General features: G+C 33.7%; 1 protein-coding gene across 5 annotated transcripts in view; it reads right to left on the bottom strand.

Moving 5' to 3' along the window:
* mbc (dedicator of cytokinesis protein myoblast city) overlaps window positions 1-24053 on the bottom strand; it is a 239710-nt gene that overhangs the window by 88695 nt on the left and 126962 nt on the right. For all 5 annotated transcript variants that reach the window (XM_076460973.1, XM_076460974.1, XM_076460977.1 and 2 more), the window contains 3 exons: window positions 23828-23917; window positions 9443-9543; window positions 5429-5557 (listed from right to left, as the gene is read on the bottom strand). In XM_076460973.1, coding sequence (XP_076317088.1) covers window positions 5429-5557; window positions 9443-9543; window positions 23828-23917 — 320 coding nt within the window. The remainder of the gene's footprint in view (window positions 1-5428; window positions 5558-9442; window positions 9544-23827; window positions 23918-24053) is intronic.

Genomic DNA, 24053 nt, shown 5'->3' with positions numbered 1-24053 from the left:
GTGTTAACCCTTTTCACCTTTAGAAGTTTACTGTGAATTTTTAAGGATTAACTAATTTTTTTTCATCTTTTCAAGCTATGCTACAAACAAATATAAAAGGTCCAATAACCACTCATAATTAAAGCTGGTTAATTAATGGTACCTGCTAACTGAAAATCAAGAATGAGTAATATGATCCCTAGGGATGATATACTCTTACCAAAATAAAAGTTATTCTAAAACAAATCAACAAGTTGTTTTCTATAAAAAGAGAATTTTTCCAGCTGTGCAGAAATGAAAATATGAATTATTTTCTTCATAAGTTACAGGAATTGAATACCAGAAAATGACAACATATCATAATTAAACTTGTTGAAATACATGTAGAATCAATATTTCAAATTTACTATAAAATTTGTCTCAAAAGATTTTATGAAATAGCAAAAAAAATATGAAAAGTTTCAAATAGCAGTTCAATATCTTCAGTTTTCAGGTTCTTTAATGTAGTAATCCCTTGGTTCATCATTTATTCATAGATGGATAATGTATCCTCTCTAGTTTTAACTGGTTTCAATGCCTCATTGACCTTTTTTTGAGGGGGAATATTTTTTATGAATAACTAAACAGTGTTTCATTAATTCAAATGAACAGATTTGACTATCTGCTACATATCACATGTGAAAATATTCAACAGCATACATAAATCAGCCTCTTCATAGTTAACACAATGTTATGTGTTGTAACATGGCTGTTTATAACTAAATTATTTGAAGAAAGAGTATTTGACGTAGAGAGAGTACGAAAAAAAAATTGTGACAATGAAAAAAAATCTTCCTTGGAAGTATGCAATGTTATAGTCAATAGTACAGACTACTTAAAATATCCAGGACTGCCAGCCTGTAGGCTGGACTGTTACCAACATTGAAGCAATGCTCATCAACCAGTTGATAGTTAAGTAACTTTGAGGTTATGATGCAGAATGTTCACTAGTGTTTGGTTATACATTACAGAATCCTAGTACCACTGAGTGTGAGAAGAACATTGAAGGAAAGGACTCCATAAGTTGAAATGGAACACTACTAGTAGCTTCACAAGTATCTGCTAATTGCTTCTACTTCTGTGTTTGGCAAAGTATTCAAGCTTAGTACAACTTAATAAAGCAAAGTAATACCAACCACAGATCACTTGCATACCTCAAGCTACACAAAAAGTTCAGAGTAACTGTTCTAACTATAACTTGTACAAAACTATAAGTGAAACAAATTCAGTAAAATTGGTAGCTTCAAAAATTTTACTTATTTCGTTACATCATACATAAATGCAGAGATACGTCATACTTTCAGTATAGTATCAAGCTTGACACAACAGTTTTGCACTTCACTAGACGAAGTCCCAGACTTAAGAATAATTCAGTTACCCTGAACATATTCTTCAACATTAATAAAACATAAGAGGTCACCACATGTTCTTACAACGTGATATGAACTAACAGTAACACTTACTTCATTGCTGCAAACAGAAAGCAATTCCAACATCAGGTATTTCAAAACTTTCTTTATATGTTATATATATATAGACATGTGACTCTTCCAAACATGAGTCTTACCAGATATTTCACTAAAACACACTTGCTTACAAAATATTTCAACTGTGTACATTGACATATATATATCCTACTCTATGAACATCAAAAACATCATATTTTCATTCACCATAACATAACCAGGGGACATATTTCATTTAATATATAACACTACAGTGTGTGTGTATGTCTTCTTATGGCAAAGCTACATCAGACTATCTGCTGAGTCCACTGAGGGGAATCGAACCCCTAATTTTAGCATTGTAAATTTATACACCTACAGTGTGGAATGGATCAAATTTCAATGATTTGCTAGCCCATAGGAATATCACATTTACTTTTGTTCACCAACTATCTACTTAACAGGTGGACAGCAAAAGAGAGTAATAGCATTCAAACTCACAAACACAGTTTCATAATAGAATAAAAAATGATGCATTCAGGTCCAGTCAAGTAAAACTGAGGTTTCACAGTAATGTCTCAAAGTTTATATTGTATCACTTCTCAGCCTATTCAATAAAATATACATTATTAAACACACAAGCCAACACAACAAGAGTTAGTGGTGAAGCTACATTCACCAAACACAGTGGTATATCTAGCAATAACCATGGCATCCTTGTCACATTGCCATCTATGAAACAAGAGTCCCATTGCTCTTGACAACATGATAAAATTAACAAAAGCAAGAAATCTAGCAGAAAAATTAACTTCTTCACCATGATTTCAATTAACTTCAATTACCTCACATACCATTCAGAGCACAACTACTATCACTGAACAGAATATATGCAGGATATTCAAAACAAAAAAGGTATGTTCTAGCATGTGAACACGATCCCAAAACTGCTTACACAAAAGCTATTGATCAACTATTTTTATTGAATGTACAGACAGGTGTCTGATGTATAAGGTTCCTAAATTTGATTTCCAGCTACACCAGTTGTTAATAAACTAAGAACCATAACAAACATCAACAGATATTTTAGTAGTGATACCAGTTTCTCAGATGAGCTTTTGGAAATAAATCTATTAAAAAATTACACTCTATAGCTCAGAAACTCAGAACTGTGAGATTTGAAAGCCAAAAGAACTTAGCAGATTTTATCATCACTCTAACTGTTGTGACCTGGTGGTTCTCAGGTGACTTGCTCTAAGGATCATCACATAATTAAACTTTATGGCTTGAAATGCAAGGTTACTAATCTTCTTTTGATTTTCAAGCTTCCTCAGTCACACACAGCTGTAAAATATGGTTGTAGATCCATCTTAATAACTGAGGCTTAGTGAACCTCAAATGACATACAATGCCAATCCCAAACTCTACATATCAGACCACAATTTGTTTAAATTGTTTATAGGTCTGATCCAGAACTTTGATTGTCCATCTGAATATCAGTAGATTAATCTATTTTGCACTGATGCTGGATCACTGCAAGATTGCAAACAGAGACTAATGGTTACTATCTGGGTGCTACTTATTGAGGTTTCACCTAATACTAGGTGCTAATAAAAATCCATACAAACACTTGCTACATGCTCTGGATCTTCAGCAGTCCACCTATCACAGTATTTTTCAAGTGCACCAGCAGTAACGCTTTTACCATGAAATGCGTTTTAGTTCACCTTGGGGAAAAGCTCAGGTTTGTGAACAATGTCTGCATCTTTTTTTCTACAGCAGTGACTCCAGCCAGGTGTTAATCATATCCTTATCTGCACCCCCCGATATTTTTTTTCAGTAGTGACTCCAACCATCATCGGTGATAACAATTTCTTTAACTGCATTTCCTATGTTTTCTTCAGTGACAACTACAACTATCATGGGTTCTTGAGAACACTGACTGGTGAACACACGAATACACTAGAAATACCTCTCTTAGATGACCTTAGAGTACTTGAGCCAAATTTAATTTTATTTCTTATGATGTCTGAAGCTTTGTAGAAAGTTTATTAGCAGCCTAAGGATGGATTAGACCACATTTCAACTCTTTCAACAAGTGTGAAACAAGAAAATGTAAGATCTTGTTGTACTTATTGTATATTTCAACTTCAAGCTTCAAATACCTCCTAGAATTCCTGACATGGAACTAAGCAACATTAAGAACATTTGTGTCTATTCATACAAAGTGCCCAAACTTGATCACTTCCAAGAACAATTTAAAGAGGATGCCAACCAGAAACCATGTGTGAAGACACAAATACTTCCAAATTGACCATCATTTAAGATAAAGGAATCCACAAGACCATGCTTAATACAGATTGTAGCTGAAGATCTGATTCAATGGGAATTTCTAACATAGTGCAAAACACCTTCAAAACATTTCCAAGAATAAATATAAGTTTGTTATATACGTCATGAAAATGATAGAGCTATAAGGTTTGTATATCACATGTTATAATTTCCTTGCATTGTTTTTAAAGTCAAATAATATTAGCTCATGATGTATGTGGTGACAAGCAAATAAATAACTTGTTTCATTTATTCATGGTTCTTATGATGAAAATAGTATAATTTCATAAATTGATTTTGATGTTTATGAATCATAAGTGTATATTATCAAATATAAAAGTACAGATAAGAGAACTAATGGTTATACAGACACATTCTTCAGATTAACAGATTCATAAAAGTTTTCTCCAAGAGCAGCCTCTACTTACTTGTTTTGTTTCTATTCAAAATTGTGCAAAACTACAGAAAAAATATATGTACATAATTATCCATAACTTTGGACTGAAAGACTAGAAGGCAGCTAGTCAAAAGCTTCTACTGCCAACTTTTGTGTTACTGTTATCTGTTTTAATACTGGGACCTAATTATCACTCTTACTGTGCATCCATGTTTATGACAATGGGATGTAAAACTTGAATCCCAAAAACACTAACCACTAGGACATGCTCAGTTTGTATACGCAACTCTTCAAATAATGTTATTTTAAATGAAAAAAATACAGATTTTAATATAAATATCAGGTGTAAGCTATAATGACAATATATCATCTATTTTAATAATAAATATATAACATATTCAGTGTATCACCACCTTAATTACTGAAAGGGAATTTTTAAAACATAAAATGGCAAGCAAGTATGATAAAATGTCACCATGCAAGATAAAAACAAATAATATTTATAGAAAGTTTGAAATATTCTTTATCTTATAAAATAGAAAATCATGCATTCAAATAACATGTGGTCAAACTTCTTAATTCCTTAGAAAATGTATTGTGTTTGTAGGATAGTATTTAACTTTTAATACTTTTCCAGAATAGAAGTAATCAATCTTTTAAACTCTGCTTGTAGTAAATAATAAACATTGTACAGCTATTGCATGTAATAAAATAGTTTGGCTCCTTATACATTAGGGATATAATGTATGAAGCTAAAATTTACTTTCTAGTTTTAGGATAACTTTTGAAAAATATATTGCTTATGCATTCTGAAATGATAATGCTATAGCTTTTTTATTTAAACAGTCATTACATAAAGATTCCTTCAGGTGTCTACATATATGATACTGAAATGTGCACAAGCTTCTATAGCTGGGTTATTAACAGATAATGTGTAAATGGACACACATTAGACATGGCATACAACTGGTTTTTTTTTTTCTGTTGTTTTTAGAACTGCAGAATAGAAGACTTCTGGTATATTAAGGATTTTTATAGTATGTTTCAAACCTAAAACTGCAAGTCTTTAAAATCATATTTTTGTGAGTTACCGATAATATTTTTGAAGAATAAAACTACATGATATCATATAATATTCTTGCATATAATACACATTAAAATATGACAAAATACAATCAACAAATTAATTTTTCCTAAAAATTTTTGAAGAAAATTAAAAAAAAATGATAAAAATGCTTACTTTGCAAACAGTACTCTGGACCTAACAATGAACTTGAAGATGTATTCAATGGCTTTCATTGTTTCTAGTAAGAACTCCGTGGATTCCATGGCTTTATCTACATAGCTTTTCAGTACAACTGTCAGTTTACTAAATTATAAAAAAGTGTTATATAGCCATTAATAGTTTGAAATAAGAAGTACATATACCAGACATTGTACAATATTTTATTCCATTACTTAAAGTAGTAAATAACACAGGCCTGTGAAAGTTTTACTGTCTTGAAATTTTGACATGTTCTACAGCAATTCCTGTACACTGAATTCACACAGATATTTCAAAAAACATCATACGTGAATAATTTTCTTTAAAATTGGATCATATTTTGTTATGCTTAAAATGTTGACCAATCATGATGTGAAAGTCTTATGGAACATTTTAGAATACATGAAAAGTACACTGCTAGTATATAAATAGTTAATACGTTGCATGACATGTCATTTCTGGATAGTATTTATTTGTGTATGCACTTTGACATTACGTTTCTTCTTTTGAATATTACTTATTCATCACTATGGCAACAAGAGGTTGTACAGATGAGCCAAAAATATTCTAATTGTGGTAAATTTGACTCAAGTCAAATTTTTTCAAGCTTCAAAAACTCAAGCTTTTTTCTTCCTAATTTGTAAATAATCCTTACATCATAGAAATAAATGAATATTATTTTTGAAATCTGTGTAGATGAATTATGAAAAATTCATTATTAAAACAAAAATAACTTTTAAGAAACTTAAATTTGCAGGCTTCTGTTATTTTTGTGTGTTTTCAGAAAAAAATGATGTCAAGGTACAAAGTATTATGTAGCAATTTGTATGGAAAAGCAAACCACACAAATTCAGAAACTACGTATTTCAACTTTTATGTTTCTGTTCTTTGATGTTTGCATTTTACCATTTCAACAACAACAAAGTAAATAAATAAAAACATTTATTGTATCAAAAATGAAAGTACTATTATATTATTGTTAATATAATTCATTAATTATTCTGAAGGTAGTCTTTTACATTTTCTGGAGATCTTCTATGAGTTCTAGTATCAATGTAAATATCTGAGTAAACTGTTTGAGAAAAAAACTAATAGAATTTTATTTTCATATTACTTCTAGAGAAAAAAGAGTCAGTAGGCAGAAACAATTGAAAACAATTTTAAGAGATCATCCATTAAAACAATTTGGGCAAAATTTGAGGGTAGAAAGTAAAAACTGACAACAAAGCAAAGTTTATTTTACAGTTCCACCAAATGTGGCAAATTTACTTCTATTTGTTGAAACTGTACTAATATTAAGTGAATTAATGTTCATAACATTACTGTATTTTAACAAATTTTATAAAATTACTAGCAAACACTCTTTCTGGTATGAAACTTTGCTAAAATCCATTGAGATCTGAAATATAATTATATTTAAGTAATTGAGAAAGACTTTCTAGGCTAAAATACTGAGGGCTGATTTTAAAGTAGACCACTGACATCACAAAAAAATGATCATTAAAAAGTACATGAATTTTCACCTCAAAGGTATAAAAGATTAAACATACTAAAAGTGCCCCATCATGAGGATCAATTGAATTTCTTCTGAAGATTTGAAAAAAATTAAACAAACAAACCTGCATCTCCAAACCTTTTGCCAGAACTTAGTGGCATTTTTCAATTGGCTTCAAATAAATTAATGCTATCTCAAGTTATTAAATGTAATACTGAAATAAATATATTTTTAATTTTCAAAAGTTAGGAAAACTAATATATAATGGTATAAGAAGCCCCAGGAAGAAAAGGAAAATGATCCACAAAGACGAAAAATATGATGAAACACTGAACAGCCTAGAAAACAGCCAAGAGCATCCATTCAGCTTACTTTAGTTTGGTTTGTTTTAAATTTCATGCAAAGCTACTCGAGGGCTATCTGCTCTAGCTGTCCCTAATTTAGCAGTGCAAGACTAGAAGGAAGGCAGCTGGTCATTACTACTCACTCCTGGGCTACTCTCTTACCAATGAATAGTGAGATTGACAATCACATTATAATGCCCCCAGGGCTGAAAGAGCAAGCATGTTTGGTGTGAGGGTGATTCAAACTGTGACCCTCAAATTATGAGTTGAGTGCCTTAACCACCTGTCCAGATTAGTAGTAACACATATTAAGATGTAATAAACAAGAACTACACATTAACATGTAAAAAGTAAGGAAAACTAACAGTTATATATACATGGTAAAGCATATTTAACTAAGTAGTTTAATACTTGTGAAGAAGTAAGAAGCTAGATGGAAACATTACCTTTTGTGTGAACATATTAAGGAGCAATAACCAGAATGAAATATCAGTGTTAAAGAGCAACTAACTGTAACTAAACATTAATGTCTATATTTAAATGGCAATAAATAAATAAACAGGACCAATCATTAACTTTTATAGATCCATGTGAAGGAGCAAGTAACAATGATTAAAAATTATAGTCTATGTAATACAAGTTAAAGAGCATTGAACTAAATCTAAGTGACATAACGTATGTGAACATATTAAAGAGTAATAAACAATGTCTAACAATTGACCCCTGTGAGTTGTGTGCCAAATAAGAATAAACTATAATTAAATAGTAATTTCAATGTGTTATTTGATAAGGCAGAAATAACAAAGCATTAAACAGCATGAGCAAATTTAAACCCAAAGAAAATGCTGGGTATAGCACTAAGATGTCAAGGAGAAGAAAGGAAATCACAGTGAGAAGGTACATGGTAAAAAGGGCAGGTAAAGTAAAGATATTCACTAGGTGGAGAAATATTGGGTGGAAAAAGTCACCCTATTTCATTTATCTTCAAAATGTTGGGAAGATAAATGTCTGGCATGGATATAATAAGAAGGTGGCAACAAAAACCCAACCACACAGTGAATGATAGCTGTCACAATTTTAATCAAGCAAAGGACTTCATACATTTTTAGTCATTTTGAGTGATATTTGTGCTCAAGTCAGCAGAAAATGAATTCACTTTAATTTGTGAATTCATAATGAAAGGTTAAAAATACAAATTAAAGTTGCTGAAGCAATTCACTTCAGTATGTCTCAGCAAAATTAAACAAATCTTAGTACAATTATGCTAAGAAAATGAATGAAGATTTTCAAGTATGACAGGAGAAGCACTTGCTCAAGGAAATGTGTTGCACCCCTATTAATAGAGGATTTTGCTGCATCATACATCACCACACAGTTGCACAATTTTATGTTTTTATGTAAATTTTAGGTGGAAGTTTTACATGCAAGTCTCTAAGGCAGAACAGTGAGAATTCAAGAGGAAAAATAGTTTATCTTTGGATGGATGTGAGTCATAATGTTAGAATTCTTGACTAGTTCCTTAAAGTACAGATTGTTAACTGAAAGACTGATTTTTGTTGCTGACTAGCTACTTCAAGTACTGGTAATTAATTTAAGGCCTGATTTTTTTCTAACGTGTTTCTAACTCTTAAGGGGAAAAAAATTAAACTTATGGAAATCACTCTGAGAACATTTGACTGGACATGAAAATCAAGAATTCTATTACATCTCAGAAAATCTAACAGTCATGTTAAAATACACTTTTCTTGTTATTTGTATCTATATTTGTAATTAGTCTTTTCATTTTATAATAAACATTCTTTATTGAAAAATAATATATTCAACCAAACTGGCATGATGTGAATCTTTTTCTTCATAAAAATTACTAAAACGTGTCAAATACAAATTCAACTTATATAAAAGTGAGAAATACCAACCAAAAGTATCATAAAATTACACAACATTAACTTACTGAATTAAACAGGTCCACGTGTTAAAAGTGCTATGGTTTCAAATTTTTGTTTTTTAATGCACCTTCCTTGAAAATAGTAAAAAAAAATTATATAAATAGTTATACAGATATAATAAATGAGAACTGTATAGGTATTTCTTAAATTAAGAAAAGTATTTACATATTCAAAATTTACACCTATTAGAGTTTGCAAAAAATACCTATATGCTAAAGTGGCACTGAAGTTTTCTTGGATGTACATGTCTAACACTGGCCTGAAGTGTTGGTATTTTCTGTCTGATATCAATCGAATGATGAATACCTAAGATTTATAGAAATATTCATTACTATTTGCCCTATAACGATAATATCAAGTCGAAACAAACAATTCATTTTTTTTTTTTGTGTGTCAGGTAAAATTGACTAAAGTTGTCTGACCTCCAGGTTCTTCCAACAGAGATGAAACACTGTATAAAAATAAATATTATCCTATGAATAATTGCTTAAAAACTTAAAACTATTCATAACTTAACAGGATATCTCTTAAAAAGCAAGTCATATAAAATGATGATTGTTATCCTTAGCTAGTCCATCCTCTCAAAATTAATACTGCAAAGCAAAAATCTGGTGCTTTTTTAAACAAATTTTTAGCTACATATATTTTCTTCTGTTTAAACAAGAAATTGAAAACAAAGCCACAGCTATAGGGTTCAATAATTAAGACAATGCATACAATAAAATAAATCACTCAACAATGCTGGAAACAGTATATGCAAGTGAGCACAGCAGTAAAGTTTTTATCATCTCACTATGAGACAATATAGTAATTTCAATTCACTGCAATATTTTGACCTATTAATTTTAAGGTACATTTATTTAAATAAATGCACTGTCGTTCAGTTTGAACATGCTAGATATAAGTGTTAAGATACCTAATGATCTTTCTACTGATGTTACGAGATTAAATACAGCATTCACGAATACAAGTTACGTCATGGAGAAGAAATATGATATTTCAGAAGCATTGAAGCCTTTTACAATATTTGCTCCATTATCTCTTATTAAGAGGTGAATATTTTCTTTATTTAATTTCTAAACATTCATCTTGTAACGTCCATCCAACAGCATCACAAGTATCACAGTAAAAGCAATATGTTGTTAATCAGTATTCAGTGATTCCAAAGTTTCGTAAAATACTTCAACTGTTGATGTTCACCATCTAACATCTGATGTTAGAGAAATGGCAATTGCAATCCTGTATCCTTCAAAGATACATTAATGGAGATAATTATGGAAACATGCAAGCTGTGCACAGAGCCACACTATAAGATCAACTAGAGGTATAAACCATTATCACAGAAAATACAAAAGCAAATATGCTGTACAACACACTTATATTCTGTGTGTAAACCTTTCCTTTTATACAGAACATTATACTTTTCTTTTTGTGCAGCTATACTGTTTACCAATGTATACCTATGAAATATTTTTCCAGATGTCCTTATTTCTCTCCACAATTCAGCTAGATTATTTGTTTACTTTTTGCCCTTGTCAATTCTTATATAAACATAAATAATTTAAAGGATATTTATATTAGGATTTTGTACTGGCCAAGCCATTGTGTACGAGTTCCATCAACCATTTTATCATCAAGATATCATTTAACCATATTTCCTGAATATTTGTAATAATTATTTTAATGAAAGATGAATCCTCACTCAATGCGTTATATTCATAAGGAAATGGCATAACGAAATAGAATCTAACTGTACTCATAAAAAGTCATTGCACCATCAGTTTTTCATAGATTATTAACACCATTACCTGAGATGTTACCTCACACTTATAATGGTGTAATATTGACTGGGACACTGTTTTCTTCTATGCTACTGATCAAGTTTAGTTTTTTTTCAAATGCACACATTCAATACTTTGTTCACTCTACTATTTGTGGTCCAATGCTTATTTATCTCTTTTTGCCAATGATTTCTGGGCAGTTATATGTCAAGTGAAATTATTCTTTGGTAGTATGTACTTTACTGTTTAAAAAAACAAACAAAACACACCTGTATTTACAGTAAGGCCACTGGCAACAACTGTATCAGACCATCATCTAATTTGTAAAGTATACACTCGGAGACACTTAAAATCACTTTTAAAGAGATTTAATACTTTGCCTTGACCATTTGTGTTATTATCATTGACAGTTTCGTATATTTTTTTTCAGAATACTGCTTACAGTTCTTACTGAAACATGGAGTCTTACCACAGTTCTTCACATTGAGTATTTTATGACTAACAAAAACTTTGATGTCTAAATATTTGCTAGGTCGTATTTCAGTTATAAGAGCCATGAATGCATTCAAACCATTACTGCTGGACATGGTGTGATTGCTTATACTTTTATATATTTTATACTGGTGTGACATTTTGTTTGGTTGGACAGCAACCAATCATGGGGAAAACATAACTGTACTCTGACGCTTTTTATACATTTTTTTCTAATTATTTGCATAATTACTTCCAATACTAAAACTGGACAATTTTTTCACAAAAATAACTTTTCCGTGGTAATCCATAACATGGTTGTACTTTCTTAACCCAGTGAACAAACCACTCATCAGTAACAGCATTAACTTGAGTGGACATTAAAGTATATTGCACATTCTTGAAGTTTACCCAGTGTTTTTTTTTTTATTTTCAGGTGACTGTGAATTGGGGTAGTAGAAGCTGCTTTTGCTCTGTCATTATGTAAGATTACTGAAATCAGCAACTACTTGTATGTATCCATAAAGTTGTATCCACAGGACTTCATTCATAAATAAAAAAGTTTTATATTACCATATCTTACTATAATGGACATGGCAGAACACAAGTCTACATGAAAGTCACCCTCAAAATATGAACATGATTTTCACTTGAACTATAAATGATTGTTTTATCAACTCTTTACTGATGTTATTTGTAAATATAGTACTAAAAATGGAGTTCTGAGAAAAAAAAAAGTTACTTTTTTCATTATATAAAAATATTGAAGTTTATACTAACACAATCCAAACACTTTTCCCATGCAGTACTTCTTGGAAACTCTTTTTTGAAATGTTCACTTCTTAATTTTTTATTGAGGTATGAATACTACAATTAGAAATTAGCAGCACAAACAGCTACCTGTAGGGTGGCATTTCTGCAAGTTTTTATTATAATCATAAGCATATTTTCAGGTTATGCATTATTTTGTACATAGTTTCATTTGCAACACTTATTCACTGACTTGATTGATTGATTGATTGATTTAGTGTTTTATGGCACAAAGCAGCGAGGCTATCTGCGCCAGACATTCGGTAAAAACGTAAAACAAAAATAAAAAAAATAAATAAATGTAGTAATAGACATAAATGGAAATGAAGGTAGTAAAACAAAAAAGTATAAAACCAATGTTGACACCTAGTCTACAATGTTAAGATAGAAGGCAGAGTATAAAAAGTTGTAAGGTATTTACTCTAGCAAAAAGGTAATGATCATAACCCGCCAGGAAGACTAACAGGTAAGTTCAAGAATCACCGTCAGTCACCTGAAGCTGGTCTTTCCAGTCCTGGTTCCGGATTATGTGTCATAGCAACCAGTATCAAAATGTAAAAGAATAAAGTTTTAAAAGATACATAGCAAAATTGTAACAATGAGTAGCCAAATGTCCAGTAAAAAGATAAAGTCAAGTAAATGGAGTAAAATTTGTAAAAGTAAATGAAGGTAAAAACAAAACAGCAATTAAAACAGAAAATGGTGTAAAAACCAATGGTGACATCCAGTCTTCAAAGTTGTAAAATATTTTACTCTAGCAAAATGGTAATGATCATAACCCGCCAGGAAGACTAACCGGTAAGTTCAAGAACCCCCGTCAATCACCTGAAGTTGGCCTTTCCAGTCCTGGTTCCGGGTTATGAGTCAATATGGCCAGTACTAAAAAGTTAAGTAGTAAAAGTGTGAAATGATATGCAGCAAAAGTATAATAACAACTCGCCAGAACGACTAACAAGTAGTTCAAACGGATAGTTCAAACAGTAGTGTTAGTCACCTGAAGTTGGCCTTTCCAGTCCCAGTGTCGAGTTATTTAATGTTCTGGCCATTGTCCAATGTCAAATTGAAGGAGAGAGATTAAAACTGTAAAAAAGGAACCACAATTAAAAAGGTGTAATGAATAAATATGCAACACTTAAATGAGATTAAAAAGATTAATGGCCATTAAAAAATTAAAAACATTATCAAGGTGGACAGAGTCACCATCACCAATAACTCTGTCCAATGTTACAGACTGACCGTGGGAAAAAATATGTTTAAAATATTGCCGTCATTGAGAATTGTAACGATGGCAAGAAAGTGAAACGTGGCTGATAGTGCTTTGAGTGTTACACAAACTACACATTGGTGCATCAGTTCCAGATAAAAGAAAATGATGAGTTAAAAAACTGTGACCAATGTGTAGCCTAGTGAGAACAACTTCCTCCTTCCGAACTTTACGGAAGCTAGATGGCCAAAGTCCAATTTTGGGTTTGGTTTGAAAAGGTTTGTTGTCATGTTGCTTACTCCAAGTGGATTGCCAGCTGGCACGGAGCTGAGCCTTGAAGACAACACCATAGTCCATGTACAGAATAGGCATAGAAGTGATGGTGCTGAAGCAGACATATTTAGCTGCCATGTCTGCAAGCTCGTTCCCTCGAATACCAACATGGCCTGGTATCCAGAAAAACTGGATTGAAGTAGCTGCTAATGAGAAATGGGCCAGTCGGTTTCGAATATCAGCGAGAATAGAATGTGAGCTAACGTGTAGCGATTCCAAGGCAAGTATAGAACTAAGCAAATCAGTATAAATAGTGCAGTTGGAGTACTGCTCAGCTGCAATATGATCCAGGGCAAGAGATATGGCATACAGTTCAGCAGAGCCCACTGAATTACCTGATTTGGAACCATCTGTATAAATGGGAACTGAATGATTGTTTGAAAGGTATTCATTGAATAAAAGACGATACTTCCAATATGGAGTATCTGCCTTTTTTAGGTGACTGAAAGAAAGGTCACATTTGGGGGCTGTAATAAGCCATGGTGGGATGGGCCAACCTGTGGAATCTGCAATGTTATCCAAGGACAGACCCAATTCATCCAATTGCGCTCGGATGTGAAGGCCAAACGAAGCAATGACAGATCGTCTGTTCTGAAAAAGTACTGCCCACCGAGGAAGGAAAACACATTTCCAGGTGGGATGCTTTGGTAAGGAATGAAGTTTCGAAGTATATTGTAAAGATAGTTGCAAACGGCAAAGGTGTAGAGAAGGTTCATGACATTCAATGTATATACTTTGAACTGTAGAGGTACGGAAAGCCCCAGTGCAGAGTCGAAGTCGTTGGTGATGAATGGGGTCCAGCATCTTTAAGGCCGAGGGTCTGGCAGAGCCATAGACCATTGATCCATAATCGAGTTTCGATCTAATAAGAGCACGACATACCTTTAACATTGAACAGCGATCTGCCCACCAACTGATAGAAGAGAGAACACGGAGGATGTTCAGTGCTCTTGTGCATTTGACCCAAAGCTGCTTTAAGTGTGGTATAAAGGTCAGTTTACGATCAAAGATAAGCCCCAAGAACTTGGTCTCTGGGACCACTGGCAGCAAAACTTCACCGATATGAAGTTCAGGATCAGGGTGAATACCCCGTCGATGGCAAAAGTGCATGCATACAGTTTTGGAGAGAGAGAAATTAAAGCCGTTCGCCAGAGTCCACTTCCGTACACAATTGAGGGCGGTTTGTAATTGCCACTCAATATATCTCATGTTTGACGACTGACATGAGATGTGAAAGTCGTCGACATACAGCCCATTCGCAACAGTGAGAGGGAGTTGTTCAATGATAGCATTAATCTTTATACTGAAAAGTGTGACACTCAAAACTTCCTGTACAAGTTCCTGTACAAAAGAACGGGAAAGTGTCGAACCCACACGAACTTGGAATCTCCTGTCCATTAAAAAATTTTTAATAAACATGGGTAGATGGCCACGTAACCCATATGTATGGAGGTCTCGCAAAACGCCATACCTCCATGTTGTGTCGTAAGCCTTCTCTATGTCAAAGAATATTGATACAAGATGTTGGCGATTGAGAAAGGCTTCTCTGATAGATGTTTCAAGACGAATTAAATGGTCTGTGGTGGAGTGCTGTCGACGGAACCCACACTGGGTGGGCGAGAGGAGGTTGTTTGATTCAAGGAACCAAACAAGACGAGCATTAACCATCCTTTCTAATGTCTTACAGAGACAGCTCGTCAAAGCAATTGGACGGTAGTTTGAAGGAATCTTGGGATCTTTCCCTGGCTTAGAGAAAGGTAAAATAATAGCCTGGTGCCAGGCATCAGGAAAAACATTCTCCTGCCAGATCCGGTTGAAAACAATCAGAAGGACATCAAGAGAAGCAGGAGATAGATGGTGCAGCATGTCATAATGAATATCATCAGGTCCAACAGACGTACTGGCAGACCGATGAAGGGCCATTTTTAGTTCCACCAGGGTAAAGGGACAATTATAGTCAAAGAAACAGTCAGTTCGAAAGGAAAGAGGTGATTGCTCTGCCCGAGTCTTGATGGCCAGGAAGGTGGAGGAACAAGCAGAAGTGCTAGATACCCGGCAAAAGCTTTCACCTAGAGTGTTAGCGATGTTCTGAACATCAGTCACCTCCTGACCAGAGAGTAAGATCGAGAGGGGGACAGAATTGTAGTGTCCATTAACCTTTCGAATCCTGTCCCATATGATCTTGGAACTGATGGTAGAAGATATGCTGGTTGTGAACTTAATCCAAGATTCCTTCTGGCTTTGAAGTCTTACCCACCTAGCATCTGCACAGGCCCGTTGGAAAGCAACCCGGTTTGAAAGTGTGGGATATCTACGAAAAGTATCCCAGTCCCACTTTTGAGCCTTCCGTGCTAAGTGGAAAGCAGGATTCCACCACGGATGAGGATATCGTGGAAAACGTGTCGAGGTTTTAGGAATACACTGAGCAGCTGCATGTGTAATACAGTCAGTTACCGCTGCTACACAGTCGTCTATTGATGGCTGATTTACGATGGTAGGATCAAGTTCTGCGAGAGCAGTGAAAGTGGACCAGTCTGCCTGATCCAATTTCCACTGGAGAACGTGGGTAGGGTGGCATCGACCACGGCCAGTCTCTCTCAAAAGGATCGGAAAATGATCACTGCCTAGTGGATTACTGTCAACCTTCCATGAAAAATGGGAGAATAATGAAGGGGAGCAAACTGAGAGATCAATAGCGGTAAAGGACTGAATAGGTGCATGAAAGTAAGTGGAAGAAGCAGTATTGAAAAGAGAAAGATTGTGATCAGAGAGCATCCGATCTACAGATCGGCCCCTCCCATCAATAATAGCACTTCCCCAGAGGGGATGATGTCCATTAAAACCCCCTAGGATTAGAAATGGAGATGGCAATTGTTCAACGAGAGCATCAAGATCTGATTGATCATATGTCTCTCCAGGGGACAGGTACAGAGAACAAACAGTGATGGTATGACCCAAGGAAACACGGATGGCTACAGCCTCCAAGGGTGGGTTGAGTGACAAAGACAGGGTGGGCACGTGCTGATCAACCAACAGTGCCACCCCTCCATATACTCGACGATCACACAACCTGTCATTCCTGTACAGAGAAAACTGCCGAATGGAGACAGTAGCAGCAGTTTTGAGAAATGTTTCTTGTAAAGAAAGACAAACAGGATGGTAGGAAGCAATCAGCGTTTTGATATCATCCAGATTAGAACGTAAACCTCGACAGTTCCATTGTATCAAGGTGGCCATTTTTAAGAACGGGTAGGTGAAGTGGCTGGAGAACCCTTCAGTTTATGACCACATCTTTTTTCTTTACTGTCTTTAGTCGGAGGAGGTCTATCAACCTCCATGGATCCTGCTCTGGGTCGGGTGGGCAGGTTTTTGTTATTGGAAGGGGAATCCAGTGACTGAGGACGCGAACGAATATTTGTTTTGTCTCTTGTGGTGGGAGAAAAAGATGTATCAGAAGAAATGCCTGTATTTGAAACTGAAGGACGTGGATCTTGAGGTTTGTTGGAAGGTATGGGAGGAACAGAGATGGGTGTGGAAGGCGATTCATCAACCTTTTTAACCACGGAGGTCAAAAGGCTTTTCATTTGTTTTGAAAACGATTCTCTTGGAGGCACAGAGAGATCTGTCTGCACTCCCACTGTAGTTGTGGAATGAAGTGCAGCAGCATATGTCCGAGATGGAGTTGTGGACAGCAATTTCCAAGCCTCAGGATAACTAATGTTATGTGTCGTTTTCAAACGTTGCACCTCTTTTTCCTCCAACCATTTTGGGCAAGAATGAAAGTAAGAGGGGTGAGAACCATTGCAGTTTACGCAATGTGGGTTCATGTCACAGTCATAGGCATCGTGGTCCTTGCCTCCACAACGAGCACATGTCAGGGAACCACGACAAGATGTCTTTGAGTGGCCGAATCTCTGACATTGGAAACATCAAAGAGGGTTTGGTATGTATGGCCAAACCCTGCAAATGAGTTAACCTGCCTTGATGGTGGCAGGTGCACGTGATGAAGTAAATGTTAAAACGAGGGTATTTGTTGGCAGTGTAACTCCATCTTTGCGAGTGGAGATGCGCCTCACTGCAGAAACTCCTTGAGTGGAGAGACCAGCGAGAATCTCTGACTCAGGAACGTTCTTCAAATCCCTTTCAACAATAACTCCTCGTGAAGAATTCAAGGTAGCATGGGGTGTAACCTCAATAGGTATATCCCCAATTGCCTTTGAATTCAAGAGGAGTTCACTGTGTTGGGATGTGGATGTTTCAACCAATATGTCACCAGATTGAAGTTTCTTTACTGACTTTGGAGAACCAGCAAGTCCCTATAGTCCCTTTTGAATAAAAAAAGGGGACATTTGCCCTAAAGGTTTTTCGGAAAGAGAATGTAATATAAGAAAATGAGGTACATGTGTTACTGTTCTGAGTATTCAAGACGTGGTCGCTTACCCATTGACTGTTTTTTTACAATTTTATTTAAATTTTTTAGAGGATACATAGGAAAAAGAAAAAATTTCGGTACCCACTGACCCCACCCACCATGGAGCCCTACAAGGGGACGCACTACAAAGTCACGCAAGGACAATGCAGCAACGCCAGGGTTTCGTGAGCACTATACCCAAACTCCAGCATCAGGCACAATGTCCACAACACCCGTTGAGAACTTCCAACACTGGTACTTGGTTGACTCTAGCCCAAGTGGACCAGCCGATTGACCCAAGGGGGGCCCCACCCAAAGGCCGCCCGTCTACAGGAATTCGAGGCCAAAGTGGTGTGTTAGGGTTGGACCCCTCAACCACCAGGATCCTCTCCTCCCCTTCACGGGTCGCCACGCACAGCAAACACGTGGGTGGATGTTTAGATCCCAGAGAAGGTAACCAGATAGAACAGAACCTTCTCTGGGAGGTCCCCTCACCACGTACAGGAATCCACACCGAGGGGTATTCACTGACCATGAAGAGAGTTCTCAGAAAGAGTTGAAAAGAGTCTGTATCCATTTTACTGATGTTTCACAGGTATCCAATGGTTTTATTGTCTTGACATTTTTATATACATTTTACATATGTAAGTAGTTTTCACTGAAATCAGGTCACATTTTGTTATGCTTGAAATGTTGACAACCACTGTTATAGATTTTTCTAGATCAATCATAACATGAAAGTCTTATGAATCATTCTATACCCCACAAAAAACATGCTTCTAGTATAAAAATGGCTAACAGGTCACATGATATATTGTTTTTAGATATTATTTGATTGTGGATGCACTTTTACATTTTATATCTTCTTTTCAATATTATTTACTCATCACCATGGCAACAAGAAATTGTGTAAATGACCCAACACATTCTGTTCTATTTGTGTTAAATTTATTGTAAAGAAACAAAGGCAAAACATTACACAATTTGTTAAAAAACATCTTTTATAATAAAACTTGAAGACCAAGACAAATCATTGGCTTTGCACAAAGTTTACACCATCTGTGTTAAAAAACTCGAAACAATGGACCAAAAATAAGGCAAAGTATTTGCCTTTTGGAATTCCAATGGTCTGGCATAAGTCTGGAAACCATGAAGGTGACTGCTATTTTGCTCATGATTGGGAAATTGACTTTGGATAAATAGTTCGAAAGAACAACAACAAAAGTTGTAAAAGAAGTGTAGACTGAGTTTAAAAATGTTATTAACAAACTTTTAGGAAACAACAAGGACCCAAATTATGCAAATACTGTCAGTAACATGCTCAATAAATTCAAAGAGTTGGGTTAAGATGACCTTGAAAGGCCATTTTTTTACACTCATATACTATTTTTCTGAAAATCTCAGTACCATCAGCAATTAACAAGGGAAAAAGGTTTCAACAAGACATCAGAGGAATGGAAAAAAATGTATTAGGGAGGTGGAACATTAGCATGATAACTGATTACTGCTGGTCAGTAAAATGAAATGCTCCAGATGCAATATGTAAAAGAAAGACCACAACACAGTTTTGCGACTACAAGATGTGGATTTGACAAAAAAATCTGAATTTATTTTTGTAAACTAAATAAATAATTTGATCAAAGTTTTTTCCTGATATATAGATGATACTTATGTGATAGAAAACAATGAATATTATTTTTGAAACCTGCATAGGTGAATTATAAAAAATCCATTACTAAAACAACTTTTATTAAGTTTAAACTTGCCAGCTTGTGTTATCTACAATATAAACACAATATTTTACAAACATTTGTGTATTTGTCAACAAACACTCTTAACGAAATAGTCAACTGTACAACAAGTATTAAACTTTACAATGTAATTAAAGATGAATAACATGATTCTCTCTTATTCAATCAAAAATATAAAAATAAAACTACACAAGCTAATTGAGTTGTAAATGTATAGACCTGATAAACAACTAGGATATGGTGAGAACTATGGCAAAAATAGATGAGAATTACTTATGTTTTTGATGTTATTACATCATATGCATATGAGCAATGTAATGAAACTATAGTGTATTTTAATTTTGCTTGTTCAATAATATATCTAAAGTAAACTAATATTAACCTCATTTGTATATACCAGGGCCAAAGTATGCACATTATGACCTTTTACAAAGTATTATATATTTGATGTCACAGTTTTCAACATTTATTTTACCCTACACAAGCAAAAGTAGCTGTCCCCAGTTTAAAGAAAAGTTTGTTAACCTATAAATTTCAATTATTTCATGAACTTTAAAAGTTAATTGTGTTGTACTCTTGATTTTAATCAGAGCCAAAGCTCTGAGCTACTTATAGTGCTCACTGCAAAAAGTAATTGTCAAACAAAACAAAAATTGGGCTTTTAGGTTTAAATTAAAAGCATTACGGAAATGCTTCTCATCAGCAGGGACTGGGAAGCTTGTCAGGATTGAGGGGAAGAGAGATGGTGCAAAGTACAAGCAAATCCAGGAGGAGAACCTGCTTAAGTGGGTCAAGAATCTAAAACTGGGTGAAAACTTCACATTTCAGCAGGACAATGAGCTGAAGAACAAGGCCAAAGCTAACACTATAATGATTTCAAAAGAGGAAAGTGAAAGTTCTGGAGTGGGCCAGTCAAAGTTTTTACTTTAATCTAATAGAATATTTATGGCTAGACTTGAAAATTGCAGTTTATCAGCAATCCCTAATGACATTCTGAGAATTACAGCAATTTTGTCAAGAAAAATGGACAAAAATGACATCATCCTATTGTGCAAAGTTGATAGAGACCTATCCCAAAAAGACTCACAGCAGTAATTGCTGTCAAAAATGCTTCCATCAAGTACCGACTTAATGGGCTAAATACTTTATGTAGTCATTAAATTTCAATTTACATATTTTCTTTGCTGGTTTTGATAATATTCAGCTTCCTTCACACATAACAGTAAGTAAGTTTGCTCATTAGAATTCTGAATAAAAACAAGTTTATAAAAAAATTGTTTACATTATTTGTATTTCATCAAAATGTGATATTACTGGTAGGAGGTGAATACTTTTGCAAGACCAATGCATATGTGTATAGTAAGATGCCAATAAATTGGTTTGGTGATGGTAAATCAACCCACAAATTGCCTTACCACAGCAATAAAAACTAATATGTTTCATATTTATAATTAAAAAGCTTTGTATGTGAGAAGAGATAGAGATGGCTTGTATTTTTGGATGGCTGAACTGGACAGAGCACTGACCACATTAGCCAAAGGTTTTGAGTTCAAGCCCCAGTTCCTTTTTTAATGCATGCAAAAGATGTCCTCAAGAAATGTATTTATATTTCTTTGCAGTTCATATTTTTGTATGCAAGAATTATGTTTAGTTTTTGTTTTTCTGACTGTTTTAAAAAGTATGTACTGTAAAATTAAGAAAAATTAATTATAACAAAAAGTTTAGAAACTTGCATTATATAAAATTAACTTTTCCTTTATGTATGTTATAATCATAACCACACAATCTGAATGCTACACAATAAAAGTGTTGATGTTATATGTTGTGTTTGGTTGTTTATGCAACAGAGCAAAGAGTATTTTATTTATTTTCTTATTATTAAGAAAAACAAGCTCCATTTCTAACTTTAATAAGTGGAGAATACACATGAAAAACAATATAGCACTAATCAAGGTATTCTGGTTTTGCTATTGTTTTTTCCTGCTGTCAAGTGTTGATAAACCCTAATAAACTTAAACCCTAATTTTTATGCGACTGCACTAAATAATCTTTTATTTAATTAAAGAATGTACCTAAGAACTGAAACTGAAAAAATATTAATGTCCTATGACTAATATAATTTTTATGGCTTTCTAATTATGCAACAAGAGCTATTAAAAATTCAGCTGAGTCCAGCAATATATTTCCTATGGGAATAAAGTTTGAATTATAACTGAAATAAACAAATCTCTGTACAGAAAACAACATAGTATAATGTAGCATCTGATCAATTAAAGATTTGGCTTTTTTGGTTATAAATGCAATAATTTTAAATAGTGGATAGAACTATTGGCTAATGGAGAATGTGACAGATGGGTCTAATTTTCCTGTTTTGGCTGTGTAATCAAATAAGAATGAAGACTATAAAAGATATATTTTGCCTTAGTGACAACAATATTATGGTAATTTACTTTAGATTACATACTTCTCAGAAAGTTAGTAAAAGTTGGCAGATGAAAGGCTTAGCAAAGATCACAATTCTCATACTTGGGGAAATTCTTGACTTTTTTTTTAAACATTTTCTTGTAAAGTTATAAAGTCTTATAAAATTCTAAGTTTTGGATTATTTCCTATGTTTTGACTCCAAGTTTATTTGTATACCACAATAATAAAGCACTTTAATTAAATTTTAAATATATTTCAGTAATATCTTATGACATGTGCAGCAAAGGATGTGCATATGGAAAGAGATAACCAAATATGATGTTCAAAGAAAAGGTAAAAATATACTCAAGAATAGTGTTATACACAATCATTTTAGGTCTTTTGAAAAAATATAAGGGACTGTGATAATCAGACATATGGTAGCATTGCCTGTGTGGGGATGGTTTGGATTGTTCATCAAATTGTTTTTAAAATATTTTCTCAAATTGGCATAGTGAAATACTATTTATAGTACTGCACGTTGTTTCCTTTTATAACAATATATATGTAATTACTGAGTCACAAGTTCTGGGAACATCTGTAAATATTACAGCAAAAAGTTTGAATTTTTTGTTCTTTCTTCTGCTTGTTTTTATTACATGATGACTCAAGAACCAAAACAATAGTGTCAACCAATTTCACCAAAGTAAAGTAGTTTCAAACAGAGTATCTGCTTTTACAAGTATTATTAATAACTAGTAGTCATTAAAATATATATAATTCTAGTTTAAACAATGCTGTCATTAGCCCTCAAAGTTACCTTTCTCACAGAAATTTGGTATTCCTTTAAAAGTATAGGGTGAAACAGGAATTACCAGCAAATAATGAATAAATAGTGAATACTACATTTGGAACATCATTGTATTTAGAATTTAGTTATAAATACAACCTTTGTATGTCTATTAAATGAGTGCATTAATAAAAAGCAAATAATAAAAAGTTTTCAAAAACTGTACTAAATGCAGGGATGGGCAATGTTTTTCTCCAAAAATAATGCAAACAAGACAATATAGATTGTATTTGCATTATCTCTACATAATAACACATGCAAGAATTAACACTTAGCAATAAACATAACTCTTCAATCACAAGAGCATTTAATTTACCCTATTTTTGCCTGCTAATATTCTAATACACTGTATGCCTAAGCTATAATGTATGGATGATACAAATGCCATCCATACTACCTTGTTTACATTGTTTTAGAAGCATAGATATTAGCCATTCCTATAATTACTTCCTTTTTTTGAAAAAATTTTCTTTACTTGTTTATTCTAAAATGTTACAGTGTTTCTCTATGTATGTATGAGTAATAGTTGTTTAATACCAACAATTTCAATACAGTAAAATTAAAAATAACACTTACCAACGTTTCAAACACCAGGTTATCAAATAAATCAGAATCAGAGTTTTGCATCAGGATGTTAAACAAAGCATCCAAAGTATCTTGAAGAAACTACAAACAAAATCATAAAAGCATGGCTTTGCTAAATTGACTATTATAAACAGTTTGAGAAGGTTTAGCTTATACTTTCTAATCACTGAAGGCTTAAAGGTCAGTTTTCTTTTGAAATTGAAATGATGTGTATTAT

Source organism: Tachypleus tridentatus, chromosome 10 (assembly GCF_004210375.1).
Source record: "Tachypleus tridentatus isolate NWPU-2018 chromosome 10, ASM421037v1, whole genome shotgun sequence".
Taxonomy (NCBI): Eukaryota; Metazoa; Arthropoda; class Merostomata; order Xiphosura; family Limulidae; genus Tachypleus; species Tachypleus tridentatus.
This window is presented reverse-complemented; position numbering and strand designations above follow the sequence as displayed.